Raw genomic sequence first — 22,674 nt, 5'->3', positions numbered from 1 at the left:
CATCTGCAAAGAGTGATAGTTTGACTTCTTCTTTGCCGATTTGGATGCCTTTAATTTCTTTTTGTTGTCTGATTGCTGAGGCTAGGACTTCTAGTACTATGTTGAACAGCAGTGGTGATAACGGACATCCCTGCCGTGTTCCTGACCTTAGCGGAAAAGCTTTCAGTTTTTCTCCATTGAGAATGATATTTGCGGTGGGTTTTTCATAGATGGCTTTGATAATGTTGAGGTATGTGCCTTCTATCCCTACACTTTGAAGAGTTTTAATCAGGAAGGGATGCTGCACTTTGTCAAACGCTTTTTCAGCATCTATTGAGAGTATCATATGGTTCTTACTCTTTCTTTTATTAATGTATTGTATCACATTGATGGATTTGCGGATGTTGAACCAACCTTGCAGCCCTGGAATAAATCCCACTTGGTCGTGGTGAATAATCCTTTTAATGTACTGTTGGATCCTATTGGCCAGTATTTTGGTGAGAATTTTCGCATCTGTGTTCATCAAGGATATTGGTCTGTAATTCTCTTTTTTGGTGGGATCCTTGTCTGGTTTTGGGATCAAGGTGATGCTGGCCTCATAGAATGAGCTTGGAAGTTTTCCTTCCATTTCTATTTTTTGGAACAGTTTCAGGAGAATAGGAATTAATTCTTCTTTAAATGTTTGGTAGAATTCCCCTGGGAAGCCGTCTGGTCCTGGACTTTTGTTTGTTTGGAGATTTTTGATGACTGTTTCAATCTCCTTACTGGTTATGGGTCTGTTCAGGTTATCTATTTCTTCCTGGTTCAGTTGTGGTAGTTTATACATCTCTAGAAATGTATCCATTTCTTCCAGGTTGTCAAATTTGTTGCCATAGAGTTGCTCGTAGTATGTTCTTATAATTGTTTGTATTTCTTTGGTGTTGGTTGTGATCTCTCCTCTTTCATTCATGATTTTATTTATTTGCATCCTTTCTCTTTTCTTTTTGATAAGTCTGGCCAGGGGTTTGTCAATCTTATTAATTCTTTCAAAGAACCAGCTCCTAGTTTTGTTGATTTGTTCTATTGTTTTTTTAGTTTCTATTTCATTGATTTCTGCTCTGATCTTTATGATTTCTCTTCTCCTGCTGGGTTTAGGCTTTCTTTGTTGTTCTCTCTCCAGCTCCTTTAGGTGTAGGGTTAGGTTGTGTATTTGAGACCTTTCTTGTTTCTTGAGAAAGGCTTGCACTGCTATATATTTTCCTCTCAGGACTGCCTTTGTTGTGTCCCACAGATTTTGAACTGTTGTGTTTTCATTATCATTTGTTTCCATGAATTTTTTCAATTCTTCTTTAATTTCCTGGTTGACCCATTCATTTTTTAGAAGGATGCTGTTTAGTCTCCATGTATTTGCGTTCTTTCCAAATTTCCTCTTGTGATTGAGTTCGAGCTTCAGAGCATTGTGGTCTGAAAATATGCAGGGAATGATCTCGATCTTTTGGTACCGATTGAGACCTGATTTATGACCCAGGATGTGGTCTATTCTGGAGAATGTTCCATGTGCACTAGAGAAGAATGTATATTCTGTTGCTTTGGGATGGAATGTTCTGAATATATCTGTGATGTCCATCTGGTCCAGTGTGTCATTTAAGGCCTTTATTTCCTTGTTGATCTTTTGCTTAGATGATCTGTCCATTTCAGTGAGGGGAGTGTTAAAGTCCCCTGCTATTATTGTATTACTGTTGATGTATTTCTTTGATTTTGTTATTAATTGGTTTATATAGTTGGCTGCTCCCATGTTAGGGGCATAGATATTTAAGATTGTTAGATCTTCTTGTTGGACAGACCCTTTGAGCATGATATAGTGTCCTTCCTCATCTCTTATTATAGTCTTTGGCTTAAAATCTAATTGATCTGATATAAGGATTGCCACCCCAGCTTTCTTCTGATGTCCATTAGCATGGTACATTGTTTTCCACCCCCTCACTTTAAATCTGGAGGTGTCTTCGGGTCTAAAATGAGTTTCTTGTAGGCAGCATATGGATGGGTTTTGTTTTTTTATCCATTCTGATACCCTGTGTCTTTTGATTGGGGCATTTAGCCCATTAACATTCAGGGTAACTATTGAGAGATATGAATTGAGTGCCATTGTATTGCCTGTAAGATGATTGTTACTGTATATTGTTTCTGTTTCTTTCTGATCTACTACTTTTAGGGTCTCTCTTTGCTTAGAGGACCCCTTTCAATATTTCCTGTAGAGCTGGTTTGGTGTTTGCAAATTCTTTCAGCTTTTGTTTGTCCTGGAAGCTCTTTATCTCTCCTTCTATTTTCAATGATAGCCTAGCCGGATATAGTATTCTTGGCTGCATGTTTTTCTCGTTTAGTGCTCTGAATATATCATGCCAGTTCTTTCTGGCCTGCCAGGTCTCTGTGGATAGGTCCGCTGCCAATCTAATGTTTTTACCCTTGTATGTTACAGACTTCTTTTCCCGGGCTGCTTTCAGGATTTTCTCTTTGTCGCTAAGACTTGTAAATTTTACTATCAGGTGACGAGGTGTGGACCTATTTTTATTGATTTTGAGGGGCGTTCTTAGCATCTCCTGGATTTTGATGTTTGTTCCCTTTGCCATATTAGGGAAATTCTCTCCAATAATTGTCTCCAATATACCTTCTGCTCCCCTCTCTCTTTCTTCTTCTTCTGGAATCCCAATTATTCTAATGTTGTGTCGTCTTATGGTGTCACTTATCTCTCGAATCCTCTCCTCGTGTTCCAGTAGTTGTTTGTCTCTCTTTTGTTCAGCTTCTTTATTCTCTGTCATTTGGTCTTCTATGTCACTAATTCTTTCTTCTGCCTCATTTATCCTGGCAGTGAGAGCTTCCATTTTTGATTGCACCTCATGAATAGCTTTTTTGATTTCAACTTGGTTAGATTTTAGTTCTTTTATTTCTCCAGAAAGGGCTTTTATCTCTCCGGAGAGGGTTTCTCTAATATCTTCTATGCCTTTTTCGAGCCCGGCTAGAACCTTGAGAATTGTCATTCTGAACTCTAGATCTGTCATGCTACCTATGTCTGTATTGATTAGGTCTCCAGCCTTCGGTACGGCCTCTTGTTCTTTTTTTTGAGGTGAGTTTTTCCGCCTTGTCATTTTGTCCAGGTAGGATTTGCTTTCTCCTGCTGTGGAATTCTGCTGTTCTTGGTGACTGAAGTTGGTTTTGGATGGTTTCTTGTTGATCTTCTGGGGGAGGGGCCTGTTGTAGTGATTCTCAAGTGTCTTTGCCGCAGGCGGAATTGCACCGCCCTTGCCAGGGGCCAGGCTAAGTAATCCGCTCGGGTTCGCTTTCGGGAGCTTTTGTTCCCTGAGCGCTTTCCGTAGAGTTCCGGAGGACGGGAATGAAGATGGCGGCCTCCCAATCTCTCGGCCCGGAGGAGCCGAGAGCTTGGGGTTCCGCTCCTCAGTGCACTCTCAGAGCAAAGCGCCCAATAGCCCCGCCTCCCTGGCTTGCGGTCGCGCCTCGAGGAAAGCAGTCAATTGTTGGAGCTGGAGAAAAGCGCCGGGTCGCTTTTGTCTCCGTGGCCTCCGGCCGTGCTCCGAGCCCACCCAGCCTGCGACCGGCACAAGGTAACCCCAGGCTTAGAACTCACTCCTCGGCTTTGTCGCTATAGCCGGCTTCCCTGCTCTAATACCTGCGAGCTCTGCGGCACTCAGACATCCCCAGTCCTTCTGTGACCCCGCGGGTCCTGGGGTTATGCTGACCCCGCCTGGGTTTCCCCCCAGTTTAGCCTCTGGAGCGATGTCTCCCAGTGGAGCCGACTTTTAAAAGTCCCGATTTTGTGCTCCGTCGCTCTGCCGCTTGCCGGGTGCCGGCCCCTCCCCCCGGGGTCTATCTTCCCGTCGCTTTGGATTCACTTCTCCGCAGGTCCTACCTTTCAGAAAGTGATCGATTTTCTGTTTCTGGGATTGTTGCTCTTCTTCTCTTCGATTTCCCGTTGGATTTATAGGTGTTCACAATGGTTAGATAAGCTATCTAGCTGATCTCCTGCTACCCGATGTCGTCTCAGCCTGCTACTTCTCCGCCATCTTGACTCCTCCCCCCAGGTGTTAATCTTTTTGTAAGTTATATGTATCTCAAAATATAAATCAAGAGAGTACTTTATGTAAAATATAATTGCTTCTTAGGTGTTAATCTTTTTGTAAAAGTTACATGTATCTCAAAACATACTTAATTAAATTATTCAGTGAGAAAAATAGAAGGTGAAATAAATCACAGTTCATCAGCTCTGATGAAGCCTTCAAAACCTCAGACAGGCTAACCATTGAAAGTCACAGTATTTTTATAGTGCAACAAAATCTCTGCCATTTTTCACCATCACTGTCAGTGAGTTTTTTTTTCTTTTACTTGGGAAATGAGATTACATGCAAAATATGGAATTTTCAAATGACAATACCAAGTTTTAGTCTTATAGTAAGATCTTGCTGAAAGAGGATTCACTTACTTGGCTTGAAAGCAAATGAAAAATAACTTGATTAAGCATTGAGAAAAACCATGTGGAAAACTTGGGATGAACAAAGATAGGGAATTTTCAGTTGATCTTGTTGTGTTGTGATGAGCATTAAGACTTTGTTCAAATGCTAGTTGCCTTCTGGGCTGTAATTTTACTAAAATACCATATCATTATTTTTCCCATAATTAAGATAGTATAACACATTTACAAAAAATTTGGAAAATGGAGAAGTGATAAGCATGTTTTTCCTTCCAGGCTTTTTCATATATATCTCATATATATATATATGTGTGTGTGTGTATATATGTGTGTGTGTGTGTGTGTGTGTGTGTGTGTGACTGCAATCATAGTTTGTACATAATTTTTCAACTTGATTTTTCAGTTACTATTATGTCAAAGCATTTTTAAGTCATATATTACATTCCACGATTTATTTAACAGATTTTCTATTATGAATACTAAAGTTGCTTCTAAGCTTTTTGCTGTAATACATAGTTATTGTGGAGAATAATTTACTTTCAGAAATTTTCAAAGGGCTTCCTCTGTAGGGTAATATGGACTTTAAAAGGAAAAATAAAAGTACCAGTTCTGAAAACTGGTAAACCTCCCTCAGGTCCTTCCTTGTGTCCAGCACCATTTATCAAGCCTGGTTTCCATCTGATCTGCAGGCAGGGGAGCCTTGCTTAAGTTGCAATGTGCTGGTATAGACAGTGGTGTTTTAAACTTCACCAAATGCAAGTAAGAGTGTAAGGACAATGAGCAAAGAGAGAAGCAGAATGAAACAAATGGAGAGAAAATGAATATTTAAAAATGGCCAGAGAATTTTATGAATGCATTTATTCCCTAAACCCAGGTGGGGGGGTGGGACTGTGTAATTGTCATTTTGTCTTTTATGAACATTGGCCTTTGCCTTTCAACCTTTCTTCTCATTCCTCCATTCCTCCTTTACCCCAAGCTATTCTTCTAAGGACTTTGAGGGCTCCACGGACTTGTCCATCTTGTTTTCATCCTTGCATAATTTTGGCTTTCTTTCCCTGCTGTATGTCCTTGAAATGCAATTTTCATCATTTTGGTTCAGTATTTACTGAGCATTTACTGTGTGCAGGTACAGTGGTGGAGCTGGAAATTCTATGGAGAGTAAACCACAAAGTCTGTGCTGGTCAGGACAATGGTGGGAGGCTGTGATGGAATGGATATTTGAAAGCAGAGCTGGAGCTAGTCAAGTGATGAGTGGGTGTGGATGTGCATGGGTGAAGGGTATTCTGACAAGGAACAGCCTTTGCAAAACTGCAGAGTGTGCTAGGTTCTGGGGAAGGCCAAAGTGTCCAAAAGCCTCTCCCTCGGTGCAAAGCCCACAGCCCACCCCACATTAACACTTGTAAAACATAAAGCTCCGTTGCCTCAGGCATGCTGTCTGAGTAGTCAGGTTAAATGATTCTGAAAAGCCACCCAAACCCCCGTGGTTTACCTTTTCTCATCATGTCTGTAAGATGAAGAGCTCCGGCCACTGGTCCATATAAACATCTTAGAGGAGGATGTTGGTCCAGGGGCTTCTTTCCTTATGGTGGAAGTCCTGGAGGAATGGCGGAAAGACCTAGAAGGGGAACACACTGAAGTTAAACATATTACCTTAAGTTTGGGGACTTTGTATCAACAGCAACCAATAGCTTCAGTGGACTGACTCTTAAACCAGGCCAGGTTTCTGTTGTTCAACCCTGGGTGCACATTAAAATCAATTGGGAATCCTTTAAAAACATGGAAGCCCAGTCCCTTCCTCAGGAATGGGCATTCAATTTTTCAAAAGGTTCCTCATTGTTTCTTTCTTTCTTCTTCTTCTTTTTAAATTTTTATTTATTTTTAAAATTTCTTTTCAGTGTTCCAGACGCATGGCTAGGGTTGAGAGTCACCACAGTGGGGGGACACGGCTTTCTCATTGACATTTAGCATCATATTCCTTCCCCACAAATCCAGTTTTGGAAGGGTTTCACACTGTGGTACACTGTATTTTTCCAAAATTTTGGTTCAGATGTAGTTACTAAAATTCTATTTCTCCTTTCCTATTCAAACTGTTTTCCTTGATGCTCACAGGTCTATGCTCTGCTGTTGCCAAAGCTGTGGATTTGTTCCATGGTGGCTGAGTCTCTGTGGAAGTCACAGAAGCAGAAGCAGAAGCAGAAGCAGATACTCTCTGGCTCCTGGAGCCTAGATTTTAGGGTCCAGAATCAGGCTGTTAGAGGAAAGTTGTGTTCTCTTGGTTAGGATTTGGCTTGTGGGTTAAGTTTTTCATCTCCAAGCCTGGCACTAAAAGTAGTTAGATATTATTATTGATTTTCAACATAATAATCATTTTCTAGAGATTTAGAAACATGAAACATAATATCATAGAAATCATAATCACATCTGAAAGTTAAAATAGGATTGAGCTAATAGAACAAAGGAAGGAAGGAAAGTGATTTCTTCATGATGTGCAATCACTTGTGGCTTTCCTTTTGGTTAAACACTATATTAATGGGAAGCATGAGACTGGAAATATTAACTTTTATATTATATATTAGCTACTACATGTCAGGCATTTTGCATATACTATTTATGCATATATAGGAGAGATATATGCATGTATTTATGTTGTGCTTATATTATGAAAGCTGCAAGGTGGATGGTGCTATTTTTTCCAGATTACAAATGATGTTTCCACGAGATTGAGATATTTGCTCAGATTTAGAAAAGTGAAGCCATGCTGCAAAACCAATGTCTGCCTGCCTCCAATTTTCATGCTCTCTGTAGGAAGACATATTATGGTCTTAGTCCAGTGATTCTCAAACTGTAATGTGCATATGAATTGCCTGGGGGAATCTTATAGCAATGTGGATTCTGATTCAGTGAGGTCTGGGATGGTACCTGAATTTCTGCATTTCTAACAGCTCTCAGGTGATGCTGATGTTGAAGGTCTGCAGAAATCTCTGAACAGCAAGGGCTCAGAACAATGGACTTAGAGTTAGTGGTTGGCTAGAGACCCGATTTTGTCACTACCTAGCTGTGTGGCCTTAAGAAAGTCACTTAACTTTGCTAGAGCTTGGTTGCTTTTAATCGTAACATAGAAAGTTGGAAACAGAGAACCTTTATGATTGCTCTCAGCTCCAACATTTTGTGATTCAGTAATGGTAGAATGAATCCAGGCATATTCAAGGCATTGTGTACTGCCTTTCTGGGACTAGCTTTAGGAACAGATCTCCTACTGCAACCCTGGGGTCAGCATTGGTGATAGAAGGAACAGAGGCCATGGGGGTCGCAGGGGCTTGGTAACCCATATAGATGCAAGAATTCATCCTCCCATCTCCAGTCTCCTAGGATAAATGGTAGGAATTAAAGGATATACCTAAATGGATGCTCTTAACCGTTTTAGAAGGATTTAGAAGTCGAATCTGCTAGCTCTTTAAATGAATTGAATCTGAGATATTTTAAGTTAGTTATGTTCCTTTTTGAAGATTTTAGCAAAGAAGATAGAGATTAAATCCATTACTAAAGCCAGTTAGCCTTCAGGAAATAAGAATGATTTGAATCTAAGTTGAATGATCTACTCCATAAGAATGAGGATTGGCTTAAACTTCCAGGAAGTCCTTTCAACATTGACACTGGTGGAATCACCTTAGTCACTCCTGAAGGACTAGGGACGTGGAGTAGACAGAAAAGGGACACACTCTTGAGTTAAAGTAAAGCAACAAATTACTGAGGTCCTGCCTTGTTACTGGTTATTAGCCAGCATTTCATAGACACACCATACATATTAACAATGCTTTGAAATCATTCCAAGGGAAAGAAGCTGCAATGATTTTAATATACTTAAGATACTTTCAGACAATGTGTCATTATTCTAGCATGGCACCTTTGCTCTGTTGTTTTAAGAGGATATGGAGAGGGGGAGAGGAAAGATGTATTCATTTTAATTAGCTGTCTAAAGCTTGTTGGAAAGGATTTAACGACTCTTCAGGTTGGTCCAATAAGTGGATTTGGAGTTTCCCCAGCCCAGTTTTCTTTCATAAGGATAAATTCTTATTTAAACCCTGCTAGGTTTGTTGTTAATTAAAATGAAAGGGAGTAGCTGTTTTAAGGGCAACAGTATAAAGGTTCTGTGGAAGTTGAAAAAATTTCTAGGCTTCAAAGAAACACCCAGGATATGTTAATGGAAGCTGTTTGGAGGTTTTCTTGGGCTCAAATGCAGTCCTCCTGAACTCTTAAATAATTACCTCAACTCCGCTCACTTTATAAGACAAGAAACTTCTCCTTTGAGTTGGGATTAGGAAAGTGATAAAGAGACAAAAAAAGCACTTTCTGCTGTTTTGTAATTTGGAATGCTAGCATCACCAGAGATCTGAGTTCGCAGTGGCACGGGCTGTCGGCAGCGGGAGGCAGCCTGGATCCAATCCCATCATGAAGTGACCTAGGACTCACAGTGAACCTGACAGAGCCATGACTATAAGGCTGCAGACGAATGTGTTCTAAAAACCAGCAACCCCAAGAGATGCCATCTCAGCCTTGGATGAAAGAGGTTGTCCGCGAGAATGTAACAATTTCTCTGTGTCAAGAACCTACTAAGGACCTCTTTCCATTGCTCAAGTACACCCGCCATGGGTCTTGACCTCCTTGACTTAGTTTTTGCTTAAATAAGGGATTTAATAACGGATCTCTCTGCCTCCCTTTCCCACCTGGTGAATGAGAGCCTTTGTTTCCAGGGCCGACTCAGAAGTCACCTCTTCTATGAAGGCTTTCTTGGACCCAGGTTCGCAGCTTCCTCCGTTCTGCTCCCAGTTCTTGGCATCCAACCCCTGTTAGAGCAAAGCAGGCTCCACTTTGCTTGTAGGCAAATCCACCTTCCCTGCAGGCTGTGAGCAATGCAGGGCAGGGCTACACCTATGCACCTTTATGGCACAACGCACTTCACACAATGCCACCCTGGTTATGTTGACTGACCAACCATCTAACTATCCATTTGAAACGTGATTGTTGATATGACTTTGGCCTCCTGTTTCGGGCTCACTGTTGCTGGGTGCTCTTGTGGCTCCTTCCTGACACTTCCCTGAGCTCGGGATGTCCTTCCCTCTTCCCACTCCTACCTCCTCTTACTCCTTCTCCTCACTGTCCTGCTCCCTCTGTCTTTTTTCATTGACTTGGGCAGAAAGTTTCTATTGCTCTCTAAATTATCATCCAGTAAGCTTTCCTTTAGAAAGGCAGTGTGGTCCCAGGAAAGCCAGATAGGCCTATGCATTTGTTTGCATCCTGGCATCACCACCTACCAACTTTGTGACTTTGGACGAGTCAGTTGAACATCTCTGTGTCTTCATTTCCTCAGCTGTAAAAATGGGAATGGTAACATTCGTTTTTCTGGGTTGCTTGGAGGACTGATGAAATAACAGATGCAAAATACCTAAAGTAGGATCAAGGCATGTAGTAGGAACATACTAAACATAAGTTTTTTTTTTTTCTTTTTTTCCCCTTGGTTATTAGTTTTGATAGCAAATGAACTGGATTTTATCCTTTTATAAAAAAGTCCAAGTAAGTTGCTTTGTACTTGTACATTGAGACTATTGATTTTTTTTTTTTTTCCTGTGGGTCAGTGGCACTCAATAGAGGAAAAACAGTTTTCTCAGATGCCGAGATAATCAAATCTGAAGTACTTCCTCTTTCACATTAAGTTCTGATACCTGTCCTGAGCAAGAAGAACAGAAAAAGAGTGTCCCTGAACCTGGCCACATATTACAATCCCATGGGGGAAATTTCCAAAAGTACTGGGTCTCCAGCCAAGCCAGTAGGACTTCTGGGGTGAGGCCCTGGCATTGGAATTTTGAAAAAAGCTGCTCAGGGATTCTGCATCGCTGAGGCCGTCAAGGTGAGGAACACTTGTTACAGACTCTCATGTTCTGATTTCATTTCAGTTGAATCTGTTATGGGGACTGCTCCTGTCTCTAGAAGCTTAAGCGGGAGAGTAACAGTCTGAGTACTACTCTGTGCAGTGGCTTCTCCACTGGTACCAGTGCTGAGGCCTTGAGGTGACAGTGCAAGGACGAGTGGCGTCCGGAGCAGGGAAAGAGCATGCAGATGCAGTTTTCTGGTGTCAGTGGCCTTGAGCTACGCATCTGGGATGCTCTTAATGCACTCTGCTTTATTAAACAGCAAGCAGGAGCCAGCAGAACTATTTAACACATAATTACATGCCTAATCTTGCGTAAAATTGTAACACTAATGACATCACAGCAGCAACTTAAAAGGTCACTCTGAGCACAGAAATTTAGGAATGATTCTCATCTGTGAGACTTTATCCTTGCAGAAGTCAAATTATATGTTCTCCATAGGAACTGAGTTCTTTTGGCCTCAGGACCTTTGGAGGGAGAAGCCAAATGTATGGTGATAATTTTAGACCTAGTGATTGAATTTAGAAAACACTGGTCCATTTTAAAAGCAGTTTTAAATATCTTGCGGATGTTTCTTTTTCCCCCAAAATAAACTACTATGTCTTATTTTCATTTATTTGGGCATCCTTTTGATGGCATTTATTAAGTGTCCTGTAGGTGCCAGGCACTGTACTGGGTGCTGGTGGCACCAAACCACTGTATTTACTTCTAAGGAATGCACAGCCTATGGAGGAGTCAGAATAACAAATCAACATTTGCACTCTCAACTGCTCTTTCTAAGGGATGCTGTGACTTCCCAGCGGGCATATCTAATAGTTACTTGTCTCTTCACATCTTATTTAAATTGCTCAGCTTACTGAATTTGATCCTAATTATTGTTTGTCATTTCCCACCTCTAAAAATGCTTTATAACCTTGACTCACCAGACAATGTTCTCTTGTTTCTCTTTCCCACTCTCTAAGTGCTCCTTCCATTTCTTTTTTGGGTGCCCGTTTCTCTATCTGCCCCTTAAGTGTTAGTAGCATTTGGGGGACTAGTGAGGACTCTTGAAAAATCTCCTGACAATGCCTTCTAACAGGAATGTGGAAGAGCTTTCCTCCCCAGTTTGATGCCTGAAAGACTGAGGGAATGTCTCTGCTTGAGGCTCAGTGGTGGAGGTAAAGAAGTGTACTGCCGAATGCTAACGGCCTCTGAGAAGAATCAAGTAAGAGAAAATGGGTTCTGTGAATTTTTATTACAGACTATTTTTCAACAGCTGGGTTGACAATGTATGGACTCCTCTGGCCGGAGATGGGTGTTGGAGTTAGCTGCGACCTCGCTCACATATGCGGGCCAACTGTGATGTAATCAGGATGTGTTTGACTTCTGCTTCAGGAGGACATAGCCCCACTTAAACAATGGACCTGTCCTTCAGCCTGCTTGGCTCATTGAGCTTAGCAATTCAGAGGGTCCAGGCTTCTAGTCTTCACTCTGTAGCTGAGTCATTGTATGAAAGAAGGCAAAACACTCATGCTTTCCTCACTGTTGCTACCTGTGAAAGGATGACTGTGGAGATGAACTCTGTTCTTTTAGTTAATTCAGTATTCATTTCTCCATTAACAAAAACTTATTACTGGAGATGTAACATACAACAGGCACCGAGCTGGGTGTTGGGGATATGTTGGTGAACACAACATACATGGCCTTTCTTTTGTAGATGTTATGGTGAGGGGACGGGCTGGTCAGACAGGTGTGCATGGGGGCCTTTAATATAAGATCGTTGTGCCTGTGTATAATGAATTAAGTTTTGCATCACATCTACATCAGAAATGACTATCTCAGGGCTTGGTTGGAAAAGCTTTGAAATTCGTTTCAGGTTGAAATCACAGCTCTACAACGCAGTAATTATATAACCTAAATACATTGTTAGACTTCCCTGAACCTCATTTTCCTCATCAAGAAAATCAGAGTAATAACAGATATCATAAAGATTCACCATGCAGATAATTTGAAATAATGTATGGCATTGAGGAGGCACTCAGTAAATGTTAGTGTTTTTCATTTGGAGGAAATAGTAGAAATTTTTCCCCCAAATTGCCGTACCAATACATCAAACCATTCTGCTTGAGTCATTTTAAAAAAGTCTTATGCAGAAATGGAATACACATCTCTACATGGGCTTAATTAGTCCAGTATTCCATAATTCATTTCTTAATGAGCTTTTCAAGCGGATAATCACAACTGATGTTCAGTTTGATTCCTTCTATGCTACATATTTAAAACCAGTTTAATTGTTAAACATTCACTCTGTTGGGCATCACACATACACAGCTGGTGTAAGAAAACCTGCTCATAACTCACTATATTCAGAAAAGTGAGTAAATAGGCTCAAGTTACAGAGTTATTAAGTGATGATGTCTGATTTTCAATCCAAGCCTGTCTAACCCCGAAACCCACGCTCTCTTAACCTCTTTTGAGGTTTCGAGAGCCCCTTTGCCTCCCACCCTCCAATTCCTCATATTTAACATGAGGGAATTGAAAGAGATGAGTCTAAGGTTCCTTTCATCTGAGAAATTTTATTTCATCTGGCTTTGGAAATTGCAGCCAAGGTCTGTTCCTATGGCTTGACTTCTAATTTGTCTTTGGTGAGATACAATTTCTTTTTATTTTACATTCTGTTAATTTCTTAAATGAAGTCTTCAGTAATACTCATGGGAAATCTAGTAAAGTGGAAGGAAGAGAGATTAAGTGCCTAGTAAGAAGACAAAAGGAAAGTCCCCCAGTGATCCTTGAAAAGGTTTTCTGCAGACCCAGGCATTTCTGTAGAGCTGGACATCTAGAGAAGAAATCTTGTTTTGATGTTAGGATTCCAACAGACTCTTCTACATAATTTCTCCCATTTCCTAGGCTGCCTCTCTATATAGCCCTTTTCTAACCCAAGTGTTAAACCACCACTCTATCCCAAGGGAGAGCTATGATAGTTGAAATTTTAGATGCTGTAGCAGATTGGTGAGAGAGATATTTTGGGGGGCAAAAATATGTGGTTCATAGGTCCAGCTGTGTTGGTCACTGAATGAACCTAATTTGTCCGTGGCTTCTCCCAGTAGGCTCTCTGAACTGACTACTGATAATACATGTAAAATTCTACTCTAGAGGAAACCAGCTGAACTTGCTGTTCTCAGCCTCAAATTGAGTAACCCAGCTCTTTCTTTTTGCCAACAGGACCATTCCTTTGATTTATCCTTGTCTTTAATTGCTAAACGGAATAGAAACCATGAGCTTTGAAAGCAGAGAAAACTTGAATTCAAGCTCCATTTCTGCCCTTTTGCTATCACTAGTACATTGAATACAAGCTAGTTAACTTCTCTGAGTCTCAATTTCTTTATCTATGAAGCAGAAATGTGATGTAATCCTCAAAATCTGTTGTGAGGATTAATTAAAATAATGAACCTGACATTACCGGCAGCTATTTATTTATGTGTAGCTATTTATGTGTATATAAATAAATTTATTTATATATCCTAATATACCTAATATGCCAAATTAAGGCCATTATCCTAATGAAGGGATTTGAAGGAGAATTCCAAGAAATCTTGAATATTAGCTGGAGGAACTATCAGAAATATTCTAGGGCATATGCCAATACTGAGGCTTGGTGGTTTTAGGTTTACTTAGATAGTTAAACTTTTTAAGATTGCAGATAAAAGGCAAATGTGTTTAATTACAAAAGTAGTTTTTCACAATGCAAAGGCACTAAGCAGGCAAAGGAAAATATTTTTAAAATTCTAAATCCTACTTTGATCCAGTGGAAGGAACTGTACTTAAAAATACAAGGAAAAAAAAACAGCAGCAGAAATAGTGAATCCTTTTTGAAGCTTACAAGTTGAAGAAAAACCCATTTAAAGTACTTGGATTTTATGGTGAATACTCTTGAGAAATATGAAATTAGATATATAGTCCTTTTAAAAATCTATGTTTTTACTATTGTCTGGAAAAATGCCAGATGTGATAATTCAGTTGCTGAGGATATTATAATATAAATACCTTGGGATAGTTTGCTTAAAGAGCTCCCATCTCCTGCGTTTTGTAGCCTATATAATTTTTGGGTTCCACATTAGGGACTAAAAACCCAGGAGACTAAGAGAAACCACCTAAGAAGATGAGGGAGGGTCAGAAGTTAGAATCCTGGGGCACCTGGATGGCTCAGTGGGTTAAAGCCTCTGCCGTCCACTCAGGTCATGATCTCAGGGTCCTGGGATAAATCCCCATATCGGGCTTTCTGCTCAGCAGGGAGCCTGCTTCTCCTCTCTCTCTCTGCCTGCCTCTCTGCCTACTTGTGGTCTCTGTCTGTCAAATAAATAAGTAAAATCTTAAAAAAAAAAAAAAGAAAAAAATTCGAATCCTAGTTATTCTTTAACCCATACATTTATCCCTAAATGACCACCCAAATTGGAAAGAGGCGCATGGGACACATCTTTACCTCTCACTTTCATTTCTTCCTTGCTCTGTGACATGGGATAAGTTAATTAACCTCTCTGAATCTCAATTTCCTTATCTGTAAAAATGAAGGTTGTCATACCTCAAAAATTGTTTCAGTATTAAGTGAGAAGACATGTCAAGGGTCTGGCACATGATAGGTACTAATCAATGTAAATCTCTCCTCCAGAGGGAACTGATTTGGTTACCTTGTCCAACCAGAAGAACTATCTCTTCTCAAATAGAGAAAAACAGCCAATGGATATGGTTGGTTTCTTGAAAAAAAGGACACCAATCCATTAAGAAGCATTGACTAAAAGTTATTAGAAGATGTTAAATATATAGGGATGAATGAAAGAATGATTTTCCTGTCCCTCATGCCTCATCCACTCAGTATCCAAATTTTTGTATATAATTTCTTACTATCTCTAGAGAACCACTGTCCAATAAAAGTATAATATGAACCACATATATGATTTTAAGTTTTCTAAAAGTCACAATGAAAAGAATAAAAGGAAACAATAGAGATTAATTATAATAAATTTTATTTAACTGAATATACCCCATATATTATCAACATGTAATAAGAATAAAATTATTGATAGAATAATTTATACCTTTTTGAAAAAAACTAAGACTTCAAGATTCAGTGCATATATTATACTTGTAACACATGGCAATGTAGACTAACCACATTTGAAATGCTCAATAGGTACATGTGGCTAGTGGCTAGTGTTTTGAACTATTTTAAACATACCCTCTGTTACTACATCAATTTTTGCAACAATAATATATCATCAAGAACAATCATTATTTTCATTTATTGAGTACTTGTCATGTGATAAGTCCTGTGTTTTATATGCACCACATTGACAACTACCCTATTTTATGGAAGAGGAAGCTGAGGCATAGAGAGATTAAACAATCTGAAGTTCATATAACTTTTTAAATGGAAGATCTGGGATTCACATCCAGATCAATTTGATTCCAGTGTTTATCATGCTGTCTGGATTCCTCAAATAGCCTCCTACCTTGTTAGCTGCCTTACAGCAGGATATTTTGATATGGCTACATCAAAATAATTATTTCAGATTTTAATACCATTATTTGGTTATTATTACCATATTGTCACATATTACCAAATTTTCACAGACATTTCTGACCTTCAGCCATCTTTGAGCCTAAACCTATCTGTCCTCCCATTTATGAGGACCAGCCAGACCCTCATTTCCTTCTCAAGTCACTTAGAGCTATAGGGCTGGAGTGAGGTGCAGGGATGTAATTGGTGTTCAGAGTACACCAAGATTGCTGGTGAAAATGTCAGCCTTGTCCCTAAAAAAGGGATGAAGTTTCCTTAGCTAATTCCAGATCTAGGGTGGATGCTACACAAGAGGAATCATACCAAGTAGCAAGGTATCTATCAAAGACTATCAGGATCATTTGAAAAAGATTTAGGAACTGATTTAAAGATGCAAAGAAAGAACAATCTGACTATCAATCAAATAAAAATGAAATGGTTGGAAATATAGCAATTATGTTTAATTTGTGATTTCACAGTATTATTAGAAAAAACTGATTACCAACAGAAGATGCTAGGAAACAAACTTATTAATTTGAAAACTGGTGAGTATAGGGAAAGAAGCAATCATTTATCTTTCATTTTCAATATTAACTAAAGCACTGGGAAGCCAAATAGTTGGTGAAGTAGTTTCTCTTTATATAAGTATTTCACCTAATTAAAGAGGATGGGATATTAGAATTAAACTATCATACTTTCTCAATTCTTAAGAAGCCAAAGTTCCTAGACTTTGATCATCAGTGACTGTTACCATCAAAAAAGAGAGCCAGTCACAATATCAATTATGAATTAGTCTTTTCAAAAAATCCCAAACTTGAATCTAATCAAAACTTTGGAGCCAATGAACAATTTGTGGAAAACAAAGAGGACAGAAGAATATGTTATAAAATATAGTGGAGATAGAATCAGTGAAATTGAGACTTTGAGGACATTCAGCCTGGAGTCTTTAATAAATAATTGCTAAGATAGGATAGAGAAGGAACCTGTAGATTAAATGAGACTTAAAAAACATTATTTACCAATTACAATGTGTGAATTTTATTTGGATTCTGATTTATAGATGGCGAAAGAAAAGGTCATGCTCTCTTCTTTTTTTTTTAATCTTTATTACAGTCCATTTCCTCTCAAAGTATTTTTCCTAAGCATGCTTTTAGTCAGGTTACTCCCTTGCTTAACACCCCCAGTGGCTCTTTATTATCTGTAGGTAAACCCAAGGAACATTTCACAGGTTCTAAGAGTTCTACTTTAAGGAGGGGAGGATGATACGTGTGAACTTTAGGGAAGGTTTCCTAGAAGAGGGGGAATTGATAGGATAAGAAGGGTAGAGTATTAGGCAGAATTTCTGGGAAGGGTGATCAAATAAGCTCATTGATGTGTTATAGTATGTGGGGGTTGGAACTTCTTGAAGTGGAGGGTTGATGTTATGTAGCTGGAGAGTGAAGAGCTATGAAAACCAAGTCTGGGAGGAGTTGATACTTGTTGTAGTGGGATTCATCATTGCACTTTCCTTTTGTTCCATAAGTATCACCCTTCATGACACACATTCCCATGCACTTTACTCCATGGGCATTACCAAGTTCTTCAGGTCAGCCTGCAGCATAGGCCCTTAGTTATGTAACAGCTTTAATGCAGGGGCCTTCATAACCAATCACAGTGCAGTGTGTCTTGGTATCCCAGCTGAATGCCAAGTGGTGGTAATGGTAAGGTAGAGTCCAGCAACTGGTGGCAGGAGTTGGGGTCAAGAGTGCTAGAGCTACAGGGAAGAATGTTCTAACTGGCTAACAAAGTCAGCAGACAAATCCAAGTCAAAGAATGAAGTGTAAATACAAACACCAAGGATTATACTCAGATTCAAAAACTGGCCTTAATGTGTTCCCAAGAGAGAAAGGTGGTTCAGGACCATGGAGAATAACACACTGACCTCCAGTCCTTCCAAGAGTTGAGACAAGCTTGGCTCCAGGATGCAGGCTGTCAGCCTGGAACAAGTTGGGAGAGGGTTCTGGCACAAGTGAGACAGGCTTGGAGGCAAGTGCTTTCCTTCTTTATTGGTGTGTGACTCTCTGCTTTCCCCCTTAATGACTATGTGGCTTTGAGTTGGCAATTAAGCATACCTTAGCTTGTTTCCTTATTTTTAAAATGGAATTATTACTGGCATATGGAAAGAACTCAATCAGGTAGCTCTTTTTAATAGATTTATCTCAAAGCTTCAGTTATGCCAAGGTCAAAAGATGACCAATTTCTTTTTCCCAACAATTCTCACTTTATATAAACTGATATATAAAATGAAAATAAAGCTCTTCTCAAACTCATGTTTGCCATATTGCTTTCAAAACACATCAAAGAATAAAAATAAACACTCCAAACAAATTATAGAGGAAAAAGATGATCATTGTTTCTTTCAAGGAATGGAATTCTGTAAGAAACAAAAAGAAATGCAGCTGCAGTAGCCAAGGATAGCTGCCACTTGAGTACATTTGGCTAGAATAGTCCATTATGAATTATTAGGCCAGAGAGATTGTTTCAGATGCTGTGGTATATCATAGATCTAGACTTCACACGACACTGGATAAACAGGTTTATTGAGGGAAACCAGAAGACAAACCAACATAAACTAGTGTTAGTGACATAAATATTTATGCTTTATGGAATTTACCAAAAAGAATCAATTACTATAAGTACCTATTCACTGTTAACTGACAAGGTAAGCCCTTTGTCATCTGAGACTCATAAGATCCTTAGAGGTCATTCTTCTCCTTTGTGTATGATGTTTCAATCCTTTGGAATGTTCTAAATGAGCAGAATGTTCTAAAAGACTCCAGTGGTGAGGAATCTACTTTCTTTGAAGAAAATCTCCCCCTTCCCTCCCAACCCATTGTCAGACATTTATATTTGCTGGAAAGTGTTTCTATAATTTGAGTTGGAATATGCCTTCCCAGAGTTCCACTATTGCTCTAGGTTCTACAGGCTGGATTACTTTCCAGATGTTTCATTCAACTGTAATATCCTAACGATATTCTTCATTATAAACCGAATGTTATACAACTGTTTTTCACATAACATGATCTCACTTTCTTTTTTTTATTTTAGTCCCCTGCTCAGACCATACCCCATTGGTTAATGTCTTTCCTAAGTATCATGAGCAGAACGATGCTAAAATTTATTATTTAATAGTGCTATGTATTTTTGAATTAATTTAGTTGCCACAGAACCTTTATAAGATAGGTACTTTTATTATTATTCTCTTACTGATGAGGAAACAAGCATAGAAACTTTAAAGCTTTTATTTATTTATTTGTTAGAGAGAGAGAAATCACAAGTAGACAGAGAGGTAGGCAGAGAGAGAGGGGGAAGCAGGCTCCCCGTGGAGCAGAGAGCCTGATGCAGGGCTTGATCCCAGGACCCTGAGATCTTGACCTGAGCCGAGGGCAGAGGCTTAACCCGCTGAGCCACCCAGGCACCCCGAGGCACAGAGACTTTAAATAACCTGCCCAAAGTGACAGAGCTAGTAAGTAGAGGGCTATAAAATGAACTCTAGATGATTACATTCAGAATCTATACCCTTAAACAGGGCACAATTGTATTTTTCTGAATATAGTATTTCTAATGTCATCTGATTAGTGTTGACAATGACAAAACTGTCACCTCCTTCTATGGATGTACCTTGAGAGGCCACATTCATACTTTTGGCTGCTATGATTGACTGTGATACATACAGGGGATTAAGTCAAGAATCAGATCCTGAAATTCTACACCTGCCTTGCAAAGGCCATGCAGAGGTCCTTATCTTGAAGGTGATGGAGTCCTACTTTGCATTTAAGATGATGGAGTCCCATTTTGCATTTTTTATTTTGGTATCTCTCACATATATTTGAACAAAGAGGAAAGCCACATGATCATATTTACATATTTGAAACATTACTATAAAGCTAGTATTGAGGATCAATTAGAGCAGGATGAAATGATAAACAGGGAATTAGATGATAATGAGGACAATAATCCAGGCAAGATACAGAGGAAGAGGAGATGGTAAAGGATGAAGAGATCCAGGCAGTTTTTGGAAGGTTATAAGGTGAGTGAGTGGATTAAAGAGAGACATTGTGATGGGAAGAAGATTTAAAAAGGATTTTCAGATTTCTCTTGAGAACTGTGTAGATGGTGGCATCATTTATCACAGCAGGCAATGTAGTAGAAGGAGTGGTGCTTTGGGGGCAGGGGTCAGGTGGATGGGGTTTGGTGGAGGGCAAGGGGTGATCAGGAAGGATAAAGAAAATGTCAGTCAAAACATCCAGGAGAGAGGGCTGCGGGCAGTGGATACGTGCAGGAAATCAGATGGGAGGCCCAGATGCAGTCAGTGTGCTGCAGTTTGGCTTTTGTTCTTGGGAGCCCCAGAGGATGAAGTCTCAGAGCTGCCCTTGATGTCTTCCTGTGTCAAAACTCAGGCAAAAGCCTTTCTTTATTGCCTTGTCAGTTGTAAATGAATTTACTTTTACATAAAGAATGATGTTTGACAAGAGCCATATTCATCACTTCAAAATGTTCCCCGAATACTCTAGCAGGGTGACCATTTGGTATAAATGGCATGTCTGATGATTGTAAGTGGTTCTCTCTCAAGAAAATGAATTCTTATTGTAAGAATCTAATATTTGAGTGTAAAAATACAGGAAATTTAGGTCTCAGGAAGATAAGAGTTAAGAGTCTACTTTGTCTAGAATACAAATGTTAGGTCATTCTTCAATTTCCTCTCTAAAAAAAGGTATTCTTTTTTTTATCTTTTAAACATTTTCTTGTGAGCTTCTCATTTATAAATATATTCATTTATGAAATATTTGTTAGAAATGTACTAGGTCAGATACCATACAGTGTATTTCAAGACTGAGATGGAAGCAGAAGGATCTAGGGAGCAGAGGGCCCTAAGGCACTGTAATGGACCGGATGTTTATAATTCCTAACACCCAAGGTGATGATATTATGAGGTGGGGCCTTTGGAAGCTGATTAGTTTGTAAAGTGGAGCCCTCATGAACGGGATTACCGCCCTTATAAAAGGGACTCCAAAGAGCTCCCTTGACCCTCTGCCATATGAGAACACAGTGACAAGATGACCCATCTAAGGAAGTGAATCTCCACCAGACATGGAATCTGCTGTCACCTTGTTCTGGTCTTCCCAGGCTCCAGAACTGTGAGAAATCCATTTCTGTTGCTTATAAACCATTCAATCTGTGGTATTCTGTTAGAGCTAGTGGGCCGCATGGACTGGAGAGAGGTAGTAAATGCTCTGTAGATCTCTTTCTTTTATCTTGCTTATCCTTATTTCTTTTACCCTCTATCTTTCCAAGATCTAGTCTGAAGAAAGATGTACATTGAAGACTAGGATTGTAACTGAAGCAGAAAACCCTGTCTTAAAAAACCCCAGGTTAATATTTTTGAAGAGGGGCACACCGAATATTTTCAGCTCCGTGGCTGAAATGAAATTATAATGGCTTTTTGTTTATAAATGAGGACCGGCAAATGGAGAACTCCTTACCTCATGCAGTTTGGCAATCATTTCAGTAAGAGAAGATAAGGTGTCATAAACTTTCAGAGGAATGTGTCTGGTAAAGGGAAGAGTCCCAAAGGGAAAAAATTGGTTATGGGTTAGTGAGGAGGGTGAGGAGGAGAGGTGATGAACACGCATATGTTGTCATTTCTAACATGTGCGCATTCTCCTCACTACATTTCAGTAAAGATAATGTTCTGAATATAAGAGTGTCCAGTTGTGTTAAAAATACATTTGTCTGAACAAAGGGGTAAAACCTATTTGATTATTCTGGACTCAGATTTAAGAAGGGGAACAAGCTGACCTGAGATTATTAAGCACTTACTGCTAAAAAGAAGTAATTGCTATGCAAATATATAAAGGTCATATTTTGATTAGTAAGAAAGCAGTAAAAGAGGAGTAACTTGCCAGAGAATAATGAACAGGAAATAGAATATGTTTAGCAAGTATTAAGATTGGATACCACGAATCTTTTAGCCTTGAGCAAAGGAAGCAGAAAGGGGAGCCCTTTGGTCTTTTCTCCTTTTCCTGTTCCGAAATCAAAAGAGCAGTCATGACTGGGTGATCTGGAAGCCTGCCTGGGGCTGTGAGATGCCCTGGCCTATGCCAGGTTTCCCTTTGCAAGTACGGAAGTTGTAAGGGATATCAGCAGCAAAAAGTAATGGATACCTTCTTCTTCTGAAACTGTCAACAGAGCTCAGAGCTTTGAAGTCTTGGAAGTGATGGAGGCAAGTAGTATGGTGCCACTGGCTTTGAGATCTGAAGAAACCACCAGGGTTGTTGGGGTCAGGCTAAATATCTGAAAGGGTTCAGGAGATGGTGATAGAGGACCAAACTGAGCTAAGACAGAGAGTGATTGCTACCCATTACGTAAGACACTCAACAGGCTCTAGTTCTTTAAAACTTGCCTCAAACAAGTCACTTTTTCAACACGTATTTATTGAGCACTGTTAGACTCAAGTCATTGTTGCCTGCACAGGAAACTTAGAGGATAAAACCGATCCTCATAAAGCTACTAAATTAAACCATATAAAATTGTGGATATTTGGCCATTTTTTACCTACTCACATGGCAATTCCATATAGTTTCACCTAACATATTCAAATAGGGATAAAGAGATGAAAAATAAGGGGGACTGTACATTTATCATGTCAATTGGTGATGAGTGTCTTGGGGAATGTTACCCAGGGTAAGGAGGGTCATGCTGTGGGAGGAGGGGTTGATCATTTATATACAGCAGTC

General features: G+C 39.6%; 1 protein-coding gene across 2 annotated transcripts in view; it reads right to left on the bottom strand.

The window, feature by feature from the left end:
- KCNMB2 (potassium calcium-activated channel subfamily M regulatory beta subunit 2) overlaps nt 1-22,674 on the bottom strand; it is a 235,909-nt gene that overhangs the window by 32,660 nt on the left and 180,575 nt on the right. For both annotated transcript variants that reach the window (XM_080825158.1, XM_080825157.1), the window contains exon 2: nt 5,928-6,053. In XM_080825158.1, the coding sequence (XP_080681284.1) occupies nt 5,928-5,983 (56 nt within the window). In that variant the 5' untranslated portion in view covers nt 5,984-6,053. The remainder of the gene's footprint in view (nt 1-5,927; nt 6,054-22,674) is intronic.

This window comes from Martes martes (genome assembly GCF_963455335.1).
Source record: "Martes martes genome assembly, chromosome: 1".
In the NCBI taxonomy this organism is placed as follows: domain Eukaryota; kingdom Metazoa; phylum Chordata; class Mammalia; order Carnivora; family Mustelidae; genus Martes; species Martes martes.
This window is presented reverse-complemented; position numbering and strand designations above follow the sequence as displayed.